This window comes from Danaus plexippus, chromosome 15 (genome assembly GCF_018135715.1).
Source record: "Danaus plexippus chromosome 15, MEX_DaPlex, whole genome shotgun sequence".
Lineage (NCBI taxonomy): Eukaryota > Metazoa > Arthropoda > Insecta > Lepidoptera > Nymphalidae > Danaus > Danaus plexippus.
In genome coordinates, this window is record NC_083547.1 from 8,931,016 (window position 1) to 8,944,636 (window position 13,621).

Genomic DNA, 13,621 nt, shown 5'->3' on the forward strand with positions numbered 1-13,621 from the left:
CCTTATGAAATAAATTAGTTTATTGTGACGTCATAGATGTACCGACACGTCCGCGTTCCGTAACAAATGAACCAACAGTTTAAATAATAAAAATAATTTATAATAGCAATAAGTTAATGGATAAGTTACAAAACAGTACGATCCGACGCGACCTCGCTCGACGGCTTCACTTGACTTACAACGGATTGATCTGGAACAGAGACACGAACATAACTTATAGCGAATGACTGTTTCACTAACAACTTCTCCTTGAAAATCTACACGGAATGTCCAACACATTCAGAACCAATGCCTTTCAAATGTCTGACCTGGCGCACGGCCATAACACGTAGCGTAATCGTTACGTTACGTTACAATACATTACAAGTATGTGGCATCCGTTAGTTGATATAATTAGTATATATTAGTTGATAACACATTTGTGGTCTATTGAAGTTACACGGTGAGCTCGTTTAATCTTTGAATAGCTTGGCTATGCGCTTCACTTTGTCGAATTGGACTCTAAACTATTGTTATAGAATTCAAATTTAAATGTGTTAATAGAAATCAAACTAACTTATTCCTCTTCCTCCTCCTCCTCCTCCTCCTCTTCTTCTTCTTCCTCCTCTTCCTCCTCCTCGACTTCCTCGACTTCCTCCTCCTCCTCCTCCTCGGGTTCAGGTTCGTAGACTGGCTCGTCCTCCTCTTCCACCTCAGCCTTCACGTCTTCCTCACCCTCGGGGGACTCGAGCTCTCCCTTCTTCTTGCCGGGTCTCTCACCGAACCACTTGGGCAGTCTCGCTGTGAGTATGATTTGATCATTACATTTTATATATTTCGAGATGCCCTTATCTTTTGTGATCGAAAGAGAAGTGTTAAAACGTTTCTAATTATTAGTTTTAAGTGAATATATTTAAATTCATAATTCTTTTACCATTTAGATTTTCGATTTTCCACTATGAGTTTAAAAAAAAACAGTATTGTTCTATTTATTAGAGTTTGTCTCTGTCATAGGACGTGCAGATAAAAAAAGCAGAGAAAAATTCTTCAAAAAACAAAAATGAATTCGGGGAAACGAACGGGAATCAACAAAAAATTCATGTCAGTAACAATATCTGAACATATCACAAATAGTGCTATGAAATAAAATTTATTATTTACAACAGAGAGGGGTAACATTACTTACATCCCGTTTGAAATGGTTTATAGCTCAATAGACAATATCGTAAACTATAATGTGATCTGCTTGCCTCTACTTCAACTGCTGATAAATCCTATCCTATTCTCTTTGGAAGTAACTTACCCTTCTGCCTGCCACCGAACTGGTCGGCCCTCTCTTGCCACACCTTCTCAAGGAAGTCCTTGTTCAGTTTCTCTAGATCCTAGGAATGGTTAACACGAGGGTAAATTCAACAATCAACACGGGTATAACGATGTGCACAGGGCAGCCTGCGTGTGCATCATTGTATAAACCGAGACAACGCATGACAAAGAGATTTAATGTGACGAGGTCATGAGTCTGATAACTCATGATGAAAACCATGCCGGGACATGCCTGGTGGGAACAAATGTGGGGCAAAAAACATGACTTCATCTCCGCATCTTACTTTTAGTGCGGTTCATGAACTCTTCCACCTTCATTTTCCATAGTTTTTCCATATACTCTGCTGCTTGAGTATCGTAACCCTGTGTTAAAGCGGTCGCTATGAATAAACTAATGTTTACATCTCAATGACGAGACTAGGTCTTTACTCTTACTATCATTTTTTAACAATGCTAGTAACCTCTATGTATAAACGAAGAAAGTTGCTTTTTTTAAACGTTGTCATGATACTTACACCCTCGAACAGTTTCTTTTTGTCGTCGTAGGAACGTGTGTCCACGCGTCGCTCATATTTAGACGCGACTTGGATTTTAGGCTAGAAATAAATATTATTCATTAATTTCAGTTAACCACATATATGAATAAAATATTTATTTATGAGGAATACTTACAGGGTGCTTGCCTGTTAACGCCTCAGGGTCGAGACCCTTCTTAAGAGCTTTGTGCCTCAGCTGCTGCTTTTGTCTTTCTTTGAGCTCTTTTAACTGTGTAAATGATAGTTACTAAATAAGTCAATAATTAATAACGATATGTATAACTAAATTCTTAAATGTACTAACGTCGTAGTCCTGTCTCTTCTGTCTCTCCTCGAGATCGTATTTCTCGGTCTCAAGTTTGATGATGCACTCCCACAACTCGACGGCCTTCTGTCGTAGTTTGTCCACGGAAAGACCTTCGATGGCGAGGGGTTTGATACGGATTGAGAGGGAAATCTTCTTCTCTTCCTCCAGCTGTTCCTTGGTCTTGTTGCGCTCGAGTTGAGCGTTGCTGAGGCCGAACTGTTGGATAACATATAAAGTACGGGATAGACTAAAGTTTATCAAAATGTATGTTCATAGAAACTAGTAATAATTAGGATCACTCACGTTGTCGCTCTTCTTTTGTATGGTGAAGTTGGGTCCGGTCTTGCTGGCATCTTTCATGGCCTGGAGCATAGCCTGGCGTTTCTTTTCGGCTTCTTCGAGTCGCTGCCTCTTCTCTTCGATGTCACGTTGTTTCTTCTCTTCAATCTCACGGACTCTCCTTTCTTCTTCCTCCTTCTTCTTCTGTGCGAGGCGCTTCTCTTCTTCAGCACGAGATACCTACAGTAACGAGTTAGTCTTTAGTAACGGGGCAGATTATGACGAGTAATATTTAAGCTAACCTAATATTTAAACGTTACCTTGCGCTTGGCCTGCTTCTCCTTAAGACGTTTGAGTTCATCTTCCTCCTTGGCGCGTTGTTTGCGCCATTCGTTAATGTACTCCTTCAACTGCTCATCCAAGTCAGACCGCTTCTGGTCTTGACGCTGTGAGATATATGTTTATGAAGAAATCATATTTCCTGGTAGGTACTTATTTTTATTAGAAAACATTGAGATTCTAATTTTCTAATATTGTTTTACGTAGTTCAATTCCATACCACATACCTTAATGAATTCTGGGTCTCCCTCGCCCCTGTAAAACGAAGAAGATATTAGTAACTTGAACCATTCTTCGGCTGTGTGGTTACTGTTAAGAACTTTTCTTCAGCAGTTCACAATACATATAGCGGTTTGTTACGGTGATATTATTATAGGTAAACTATGTCTTCAATCCTGATCTTATTGGAAATACGCCTGAATAGGTCTCCACACGTTAATGTTTCCAAAATTTTTGTTATGCTTTACGAACATAGTTAACACTTAATACGGTTAAATAATCTTCGCTACATATATGCTCTGGGATTATAATAAATTTGTTACAACATTTTAAATTAAGCCTGTTTTTTTTTTTATTTTGTACATGACGTATCTATTTAATTTTTTTAACAAAAATGGTTTATCAAATGGAGACATACTATACGTGTGCCATGCTTTAGTAATATTGTTCCTATCATGCAATTATTTAGGAATTATAACGAGAACGTGGAGTTTCCGTTGACCGACATCTAATGTTTGCAGAACGGCTCGGGCGCAGTCATTATAAAAATAGAACGGCTACCGAAGGATAAAAATAGTTTCGTGTAGTGATCGTTTGATCGCGATAAATCTGGAATGGGGGGAATCGGTCACAACAAAACATGCGCCCGGGACTTTTGAGTTAATGTTAGAATTGCTCAGTTAGTGACACCACAGAGAGCGGTGCAACTTACGCGATCGATGGTCTACTCCTAGAAACAGAAAATAACAATCAGCCTCTACTACATCTTACATGTTCTACTCCTTATCCTTATAGATATATAAATAAACAAGCGGTGAGAGGATTATTTCGCGCATCCAAAATAAAAAAATGTGCTCAGTCATTTTTATTGAATTTGTTTTAAAGTATCGGTGTGCTTTTTCTCTCAATAAGTGCAGAATATTAATTTTGTATCCAATGACAACGATCTCACACCGATTTTATGACATTCAGTCACTAAGTCACTAGAAGCAAAGCAATTATTCATTAAAATAAAGAAATTATGATACTTACTCTTGTTTGGGGGCAGGCCTTTATGGAAGAACGGCAACCGCAGCGATGAGGAAAGAAAAATATGTAATTAGAATCATATTGAGTACTATGAAGAAATATACATATACATAAGCACAATTACAACGACATACAGATATAAGTTGAACAAGACTTACTGCTTACTTTACAATTTTTCACAATTCTCTAGGTACTAGTGTCGTAGAAGGCATAACGTTAGTCTAGGGTACACACAGTTTTGTTAGCTCAAGCTAAAAAGCGTGAGTTACGAGCGAGAAGCGTTATATAGATCTTAGACTAAAAGAGTGAAGAAGGTGCAAGTGTCGGATCAACGAAAGGGCAGTCCACTTACTTCCTGCAACAAAAGAGAGAATCGGGGTGGGTGCGTGCAGCTAATATCGGTGAAGGAAATGAGAAGGGGCCAAAGTTACCGTGTCTTTCATTTCACATCAGTCGGACACTCAGATGATCAGTCAAAAGGTTTCAAGATATCGAAAATAATAGTCTAGGCTAGGCAGATTCCAGGCTTTATGAGGCTAGAATGTTTCAACTCAAACGGAAAAGATCTCTAAAACCAAATTAGGAAGAGTAGGCGCAAAAGGACTTACGTCTCCGGGACTTCTTCTTCTACTTCCTCCTCCTCGGAGCCACTGCAAAATTACATATATTAGAAGATTTAGAAACAATATTCTGAACGTGCGGCTTCATTTTATTTAAAGGTAAAGGCAAACTACTTCGGTTTTACTTAAAATAATACTAAAATCATAATGCTTATCTCATTTTATAATACTTACGAGTATTCTTCTTCGTCAGACATATTGGTGATTTATTTATTCTGCAAAACAAAAAATACCGTTGTCTATAAAATGTAAAGAAAATAATTGTGAAAGTTATGATTTTTATCCCATATACTAAAACTTCTGAATTACGTGGAGTAAATTGTTCTCTAGGAAAACTAGTGACGCGAGGTGTAGTGGCAATACAATCCCGTTAATGTGTTTAAACTCTAGTGAAAATGTTCGTCTTATAAACCCAAGTTATTTTTTGATTATATAGATCTAATTAAAAATATATTTTTAGCTAAAAATAGCTGTTCTATTTGTTTACAGTTCATTATATAAAACATGTCATAAAATACTATGTATCTCCAACGGCTAATATAGTAACGGTCTTAAGTAAGTCTTGGATGTAATCGTTTTTGAAGTTCGTTCTATTTTGGGCGGTTTTATCTTTCAATCCATTAAGCACACCTACTCGCAGCAACTTGGCAACAATTCAAAGATCCGGTGTCCAGCGTTAGGGAGGAATCCGATTATAACAAATGAATTTCAGGGGAAATTTAATGCTCTGAAGTGTGCGACTTAGGAGCTCTGGGGACCTCTTTAAAATAGGCTTCTAAAAGTTTAAAACATAAAGAAGGTTGTTGTCATAACTTAAGATATTAATAAAAAATCTGTTTTAACAATGTCGCTGTGCAAAATACAATTTTTGGATACGTCGTTTTCCATCTATGTAATGGCGAGTCAGTGTACAGTGTGTAGTGTAAATGTAATTTAATGTAAAATGTTTCATTATTTTAATATCCTACAATTTTATATAACAAGTGCTGTTACGAGGGCGGTAACGTAATCCGCGAGCTAAAGATGGCAGTTCTATTTCCGAGCGTCGACGCCGCCCGATTTGGCACAGATCGCGCTGGGATTATTTTTAGGCAACTCCGGTCCTTCTAAACTTATCCGAACTTATGAACGGTTTCCGAAGCACTCTCGGCTCCTACACACTGTACAAGGACACTGCACTGCACAGCACGGCACTTACGTCGCACGGGTTGAAGACGGTCACTCAGTCACTCGGCACGGGTACAGGACCGGCAGCAAAGCGACGTTGGAATGTGGAGTCCGCGGCGACCGAGGCGGCTCTGGCCGGCGCTGGCTGCGTCCGCGGCGCCGCGACGGCCCTCGCCCCTCCCACACCGACCCCTCGGGGGTATATTTAGAAGCGGTCATTTTTGAACAGAACGGTCAGCTCCGGTTTCTAACGATTTCGGAGCACGAAACTCAGCACACATTCAACGTGACAGGGAGACGCGAAGGGCGTGGCTCCTGTGTTCTCCTTTGTGTATCATGAATTCTTTGGGGAAAACTAATTTTCTTGACAATCTTCCATCACTCTTTAATATTATTTAAGGCTCTCATCGTTCCAAAAATATGTATATTTTAAAGTAGATTATTAAATTATATTATTTATTGTTAAAATCACCAATTTAAATAGCGGGAAAATATCACTTAGTTGTAATTCTCATATTGTAGATAAACTTTTTGGTCTTATTTATATGGTTCTCAGGCTAATATAAAAAAAAACATTGTTTTGTTTAGTAGTATGTATAAAAATTATTTGTAGTAGAGATGCAAACAAACAATATCTACTTTTTATTTCTTTTGTAGTCTGCAATGTGATACTTTCAAGGCACATGTTTCACTTCTTTCAAAGTGGAGTTAATTTTAAAAGAATTCGGTTTAGTTTTTCTAATTCTTGAATATAAATAAAGAAAATTTAGTTTTATTTTAGGTAACAAGCGCTTAAAATTATTGTTGAGTGTATAAAAGAAACCTCCAACAAAACAACGGATCTTTTTATAGCTCGAGAAGCGATATTAAGTAACGAAATTGACGTAGGTTGTACCAGAAAAAAAAAGTAATGTTTACTCAATAAATTTTATGATTTCAACTTTTGTATCATACTCAAGGCTATGCTAAATATTTTAGGTACGTAATGTCTATCTAAAATCATAAATATACTATACAATATATTTTTTAATATTTTAATAAACGTAATCTAATGTCAAACATCGAAATATTTTTGTCAGCCGTCAATCTCCAATAGATCCTACATCAATGTCACCGAGTAGTTTCCAGTATCATGTTTTTTAAAATTAAGATTTGAATATTTTTTTGCAGACAAAATGAGGTAGTTAAAATATTCTGTGATAAACTATATGAAAAATGAATTCTTCTAATGAACCCTATGATCAAAACACTCCTAGGCGACGACGGCTTGGTATAAGGAAGAGTTATAAAATAAGTGAAGTTTCTAAAATAAATACTTCTCTTATAAAGAGTAACCCAGTAAACCAACGACTTAATTTAACGAATAATATTAGGTGTGAATCGCCTCCTTTGCCGTGCAATCAGGTAGAATATATCTTGGGCGAATCCGCGGATTCATCTTTAAGTAGTGAAATTCCTTGTTCTCCAGGGATAACAGATTCTTGTTTCATAGAAAATATCAATTGGGATTCTTTCGTATATAATAAAAAAGACAAAGATAAAAATGTGGACTCAGCTAATTGTTCAAATGTTATAAACACAACAATTAAAGAAAAAAATACTCAAAATGATATGTGTTATTTAACTTCAAACAGTGAAAAACTATTTAAAGACGAAATAGAAGAGAGTTTTGATAATATAAACCAATCGATATGCCAACATAATAGTAACAATGTTAATGCAAGTATATTATTTGAAACTAAGGACTCATTTTTACTAGACATAAGAGAAAGTGGTATCTTAGCGGCCGAGACAGAAGAAAAATCCATTTTTGTACCAAAAGCAAATCCAGTTACAAAGCATGAGGGTTTTTATGGCTTGCCAATGATTGTCAAAGGATTGTTTAAAACTTATAGAAATATTGAACAGTTGTATGGTAAGTTGTTGCTTTGGTAAATAAAACTATTCTAACTAAACTATGGAGATATTTTGATTTTTCTCACCTTGATCATTAACAAGATAGTTGCTGTTTTTGTTAACATTTGTTACTATTCCCATGTAATATTTAAATTTAATCTATAATTTAATTTATAGTCAATCAGTACTTTCAAATCTCCCATCTGGAGTATTAGTCTTTAATTCCAAATTAAGTCTTTGGAATTTTTTAAATGCCTCAAACTAAATCAATTTTATTATCTAACTATTAAGCACAAATGTTATGATCACATTGTATTCCCTTAGATTGGCAAGAGGAATGCCTTAATCTGCAGGCTATCAGAGATAGACTTAATTTGATCTATGCTCTACCGACAAGTGGCGGAAAAACTCTAGTTGCTGAAGTACTTATGTTGAGAGAAGTGATCAATAGAAAACATAATGCCATATTTATACTGCCCTTTGTTGCTATAGTGCAGGAAAAGGTAAATTATAATCCTTATAGTTAATTTAGGGCAGCCCTAGCAGGTTTGTTTCAAATTTGGTTTGGTAGAGAGGGGAGCTTGGATGGTGGAGGCGAGTGTTTACCGCGCGTTAGATAGAAGCCCTTTAAACCTACTCCGAGATCGCAAGTCCCAGACATTGTTGAAGCTCCTCTCTCTACAACGCGATGGATCCAGTACCCGCACAATTGACTAAAGTACTGTAACTAGTGCAAATATTGTTTATATTGATTATCTATAAAGAATTATATCCCAAGGTTTCAAACCTTGCAGATATGGGCTCTGGCACCATTTGCCCTGCAACTGGAGTTCTTAGTAGAAGAATATGCAGGAGGAAAGGGTCACCTGCCACCAAAGAAAAGACGAAAAAAGAACACCATATATATAGCCACCATAGAAAAGGGGTTGGCGCTAGTCAGGAGTTTGATAGAACTCAACAGACTCGATGAAGTTGGACTCATTGTTGTGAGTTGGATGATTAAGATACGCTAATGGACTCTCTCATACACAGGAGACAAAATTATGACAAAATGTGTTATTGCTCTGTAGATTGCTTTAAAATAAAACTATACCTCATTTGTATGAGTTTTGACTCAGGTATGGTCATTATTATTTAATTTGTTGTCGCTTGTCAGGTTGACGAATTGCATCTCATAGGAGAGGCGGGTCGAGGCAGTACGCTGGAAACATTACTGACTACCGTCATTTTCGCTAATAGTAAGCTTTTCCTTCAAATAATAATAAACAATGGCTTTTCAATGTTATTTTAATTCTTTTAAGTAATAAGTGTCGCTTTATCTAACAGAAGGAATCCAGATAGTCGGAATGAGTGCAACGATAGGTAATCTGCCAGATCTAGGACGATTTTTGAAGGCTGAGATATTTGAGAAGCAGTTTCGGCCAGTGGAGCTCAAGGAGTACGTGAAGCTGGGAGACGTGCTGTACAGGCTCCGCGAGGATATGGAATTGGTGGTGGAGAGGAAACTGGCTTATGATGTGAGTCGTACCATAGAGACCTTAGGACATGACCAAACGTGGATTTAGAATTATACTGTAACTTAAGACCTCACTTATTGGTGTTGGGTGACTTTATATTAAGTATTAGAAATGAACGGGAAGACTACTTTTCGTTTTTTAGATCTTGACGGGAGGCATGTAATAATGTTATTTTCTATGGGTCTCTTAATAATGTCAATGTTTATTCGGTCACCCATCATGTCTTCGTGTGCTGTAGTACTCTCCGGCAGCACTGGCCCTGGACCCGGACTTCCTGGGCGGGCTGGTGTCGGAGGTGGTGCCCGGGGGATCGTGTCTAGTGTTCTGCCCCACTAAGAGGAACTGCGAGAACGTGGCCGCCTTACTGTGTCGGTTACAGAGAAAGTGAGCGGTGTGCTGCTGGTATATTGTGAAGTACTTTAGGAAGTATTGCGAAAGTTGTTGTCCTAGAACATTTCTCATAATATATTGTCATATATTCAACTTCTAATGTCTTCATTTGAGTGTGTCCTCACTGCTCCGGGACACAGATATCAATTGTGTACTCAATGGTTTTATGCCGACGGCACTGCTAACGTCTCTATACTCTGTCTTTTTATTAATAAATGTACTGAACTGGTTTCAGTCCGCCCTCCAACACGTTAATGAACTTATTTTTCTATGTTTTTTTATTCAGTACCAACATCATATACTCTGTATCTCCGTTAGTAATCTGACATGTAATAAAATCTATCTTACATGATATAACAGCTCCATAAAGCTTCAGATCCGACTGCTTTAAACTCAATTTCTGTGTGATTGTTGCTCTTTAGAGACATGTCCCAACATCGTACTGAGGAACGTACCGCTTTGCAACGCTCTCTGTGTAACGAGGGCGCGGCCCCGGGGCTGGTGGGTGCTGCGGCAGCGGGAGTCGCCTTCCACCACGCGGGGCTCTCGGCTGACGAGAGGTCGCTCATTGATAATGCCTTCAGGTAAGGTCAGGTAATAAATAGCTAAGTTGGTTTGAAAGACTGCAAGATCTTTTGGATTTCACTTGTTCTCTTTGATGACACTCATGCTAGAACAGCTTCTGTTCACTCAAATGTCTTAGCACGACTCGAATCGATCTGATTGTTGTGGACCTTATTCGCCTTAATTTAATATTTATATCACCCTGCCGTCGCAGACTACTGACCTTCTATTAAGGAGTGTTTTCTTACCAAGTGGTAACTGTATGTTGACGTCATCAGATCCGGCGTGATATCAGTCATATGTTGCACGTCAACACTAGCGGCGGGGGTCAACCTGCCGGCGAGGCGGGTCATAGTCCGGGCTCCTCTAGTCGGTCGCCAGTTGCTCTCGATGGGGTCGTACAAACAGATGGTGGGCAGGGCGGGGCGGGCCGGCGTCTGCGAGGACGGTGAGACGGACCTCGCCAACTAAATAATATTCAATGAAAATCTTCCTGAATGCAATAAAGTGTTCGTCTCCTAGGTGAGAGTATCCTCATCGTCTCTCCTCGCGAATGGCCCGCGGTGCGAACACGGCTGTCCGAGGGTATTCCTCCAGCTCTGAGTTCTCTCAAGACGTCAATAGACGAGCTGCTGCTCAGCGCTGTTGCGCTCAATTTATGCACAGACCGAAAAGCGCTTAAAGCTCTTCTAGAGTCTACGCTACTGGCTATAGCGCCGGAGGAGGGGTGCGTATATGGAAGTTATAATTAGATTAGCAGCGACTTGTACTTTGAAGCTTAGATTCAAGATGATAGTATCGCGTATACAACTGTAGGAACAACAAGATAAACTGACCTTTAAAGAGTTACTTTACTCACTGTTTGTTACGTTTCGGTAATATGTATCGTTTCGGAACTTATTCCATAAATTTGAGGGTAGTTGGTCGTTCTAGTTCCGTGGACATTGATGAAGTGTGCAACGAGTCCATCGGCTCGTTGTTGAGGAGTGAGGCGCTCCAGGTGGTGGGTCGGGACGGACACGTGAAGGAAGACGAGCTACAGCTGGCGGTCAGCACGGTCGGTCGGGCGGCCGTTAAAGGTATATACATGGACAAAATCAACAGCGACCACGAGTTTCTTCCATCTTAAAACGAATTTGTATCTTTTGGGCGACCTTCATTTATGTCGTGAGAGCACAAACCAAACTTTCTCATAATGTTGATAGCGATTCTATTTAATATATTTTCTTTAATATAAAGTTACGTATACAGGTTGTTTAGATCTCACGACAACGAAGCAGCTCATGAAGGAGTTGGAGCAAGCGTCTCGGGGTCTGGTGTTGATGGGCTGTCTCCACTTACTATTCCTGGTGACTCCGCAGGAGGTGTCTATAAGACCCGACTATAGACACTACTACACACTGGTGAGTGGAGAGCTGGGGTGATACAGGGCGCTCTATGCGACTACTCAATGGGGTTATTTGTTCAGTACAGTAACCTGGACGAGGAGGGGCTGCAAACGGCCAGGGTCCTCGGCATCACGGAGGTCAACGCTGTCAGAATGATGACAGGGAAACCTATTACGGTGAGTTAACAACCAATAAAATGCTATATATATTATAGCTCCGTTGGCAAAGTCTGACTGACGCACCGTGGCTCGCAGGGTCCAAATGAACTATTTAAGCTATTGGTCATCAATTAAAATTATTTGCTGGCCATCCTTACATTTAAAACACTCGCTTTTTAATTGAATAATAAACATGTGTCTGTTAGAGGCATTCCTATCTACTGTTACATGTCATGTTTCAGAACGTTTCAGAGAGCGTCTTAAACAGGTTCTACGTGGCGTTAACGTTACGAGATCTCTACAGACGAATGCCGTTCGCCGCTGTCTCGGATAAGTAAGACAATGTATTTAGAAATATATCCTATTTTTCTTAAAAGAAGCCAGAAAAATATCAGACTATTGCTTTTTTTTCATAATTCTTGCTTCGTAGAAAATCTGATTTGGAGGTTAGATTCAATTGTAAAATAATATCAAAAGATAAAAATCTTGGTTCTATATAACTCTCTACAAATATGAGAGTAAAATAGGTTTAAATTATTTCCTAATTTTTTAATCGTGAGGCCGATAAAGGCCTTTCCGTGTCATCCTTGTCACTGGTCGGATTTTTACCGCTCTAATAATGGAACTTGAAAATGGATATTTTGTAACAATGACTTACAAATGTTGTGGTGGAGTGATATAAAATATTGACAACCTACAACAAAAGCTCTCTCGTCTTTTAGTGTTCAAATAGTCATATCTTTTTGTAGGTACAACATCCCCAAAGGTACTATCAGTAGTCTGTTATCGTCGGCGGTGGCTCTCTGTTTGGGAGCCCAGCGGGCGTGTGTCGAGTTGGGTTCTTGGACGTACGGAACACTGTTCGATGAACTCGGTTCACGACTCAAGCATTGCGGCGCACCGGAACTCGAGGCGCTCATGGAACTACCCGCAGTTAAGAAGGTAGAGGCACGTGGCCAACCAAACAAGATAAATTATGTAAACAAACCGTTAACCACTTAAGTAATATTGTCCTGGTAAATATGTGCACACATTTAAAAATATTACAATATTTCTTATATGTAACGCAATACGTCCTTTGACTAAAATCAACTCTCCTAAGAACACCACCACTTTGTTTCTTTAGCCCTATTGGCCATGAATAGTCTTTAAGCTGAAGTGACCTCATACTTTCTAAAAAAATAAGCGATTTTTTTTAAAATAAATAATGTAAACTATTAGCTGCTACTGAAATAGTGCGTTCATCACCCACTACTTCATTTCTATCTACCAACGATATATATATATATCGTTTTTTTAACATAGATAGTTGGTATATTTACGCGGCCTCATTTATATAGAAGTCCAGTTTAACTCTGTGAACATGTTTCGAGAGTATTCATTCATTAAACGACTAACGAACGACCGTCGGACTGTAGACTGTATAGGCCTTATGTACTCGGAGTGTGGTTCAGGGTCGCGCGCTCCAACTACACCGAGCTGGTTTCCGTCGCCTGGAGGACGTCGCCCGCGCCGCGCCCGACGACCTCGTGGCCGCCGTCACTCACCTGTCACGGACCGCCGCCAACCACCTCATCAGTGCTGCCAGGGTGAGACCCGAAGCCATCTATTACGGGGGAGGGGAGGTTACGATGGAAACAGATCTTATATGGAGAGGGACACTGGCTGTGTGTTCGAAGTTTACCTTATTCATATTATAATTCCAGGTGTTACTCATTGAAAAGGTGGAAAACCTCCGCGCGGAGGCTGAAGACGTTATGGAAGGATTGAATTTATGAAAATAATATATACCGTGTGTGAAATAAATAGTCGGGGCGCTTAAAACGGGTGATTTAGAAATAATTTTAATAAAAAAAGCTAAAATAAATGTAATAATGTAATGAAGTAAATATATTTATGTAATATAACTA

General features: G+C 39.1%; 2 protein-coding genes across 9 annotated transcripts; one reads left to right on the forward strand and one right to left on the reverse strand.

The window, feature by feature from the left end:
• Window positions 1-2: 2 nt before the first annotated feature.
• LOC116766125 (troponin T, skeletal muscle) lies at window positions 3-5,967 on the reverse strand. Of its 8 annotated transcripts, none has more exons than XM_032655802.2 (14): window positions 5,830-5,967; window positions 4,806-4,846; window positions 4,620-4,661; window positions 4,015-4,032; window positions 3,695-3,712; window positions 2,991-3,018; window positions 2,745-2,870; window positions 2,449-2,664; window positions 2,143-2,361; window positions 1,975-2,067; window positions 1,818-1,898; window positions 1,283-1,361; window positions 557-780; window positions 3-190 (listed from the first exon to the last, which is right to left on the reverse strand). In XM_032655802.2, the coding sequence occupies exons 2-13, from the start codon at window positions 4,826-4,828 to the stop codon at window positions 557-559; spliced, it is 1,167 nt and encodes a 388-aa protein (XP_032511693.2). In that variant the 5' UTR covers window positions 4,829-4,846; window positions 5,830-5,967; the 3' UTR covers window positions 3-190. The 8 variants fall into 8 exon arrangements, with proteins under 8 accessions (XP_032511693.2, XP_032511695.2, XP_032511694.2 ...); XM_032655804.2 differs by lacking the exon at window positions 1,283-1,361 and adding an exon at window positions 1,587-1,665; XM_032655803.2 differs by lacking the exon at window positions 5,830-5,967 and adding an exon at window positions 5,600-5,614.
• Window positions 3,713-13,618, forward strand: LOC116766121 (helicase POLQ-like). Its single transcript, XM_032655794.2, has 17 exons — window positions 3,713-4,730; window positions 6,969-7,713; window positions 8,019-8,197; window positions 8,489-8,680; window positions 8,851-8,932; window positions 9,021-9,211; window positions 9,450-9,595; window positions 10,024-10,185; window positions 10,444-10,613; window positions 10,688-10,892; window positions 11,099-11,244; window positions 11,417-11,568; window positions 11,634-11,729; window positions 11,954-12,045; window positions 12,461-12,653; window positions 13,166-13,300; window positions 13,418-13,618. Exons 2-17 carry the CDS (start codon window positions 7,014-7,016, stop codon window positions 13,487-13,489), a joined length of 2,913 nt encoding a protein of 970 aa, XP_032511685.2. The 5' UTR covers window positions 3,713-4,730; window positions 6,969-7,013; the 3' UTR covers window positions 13,490-13,618.
• The last annotated feature ends 3 nt before the right edge of the window (window positions 13,619-13,621 follow it).

Coding starts and splice junctions, on each gene's coding strand:
- LOC116766125 (XM_032655802.2), bottom strand. CDS start 4,828: ATGTCTGACGAAGAAGAATACTC. Junction 2,871..2,990: donor GAGACCCAGAATTCATTAAG/GTATGTGGTATG, acceptor TATATCTCACAG/CGTCAAGACCAGAAGCGGTC. Junction 2,068..2,142: donor AGAAGAGACAGGACTACGAC/GTTAGTACATTT, acceptor TCATTTACACAG/TTAAAAGAGCTCAAAGAAAG.
- LOC116766121 (XM_032655794.2), top strand. CDS start 7,014: ATGAATTCTTCTAATGAACCCTATGATCAAAACACTCCTAGGCGACGA. Junction 8,198..8,488: donor TTGCTATAGTGCAGGAAAAG/GTAAATTATAAT, acceptor CAAACCTTGCAG/ATATGGGCTCTGGCACCATT. Junction 10,893..11,098: donor GCTATAGCGCCGGAGGAGGG/GTGCGTATATGG, acceptor TGGTCGTTCTAG/TTCCGTGGACATTGATGAAG.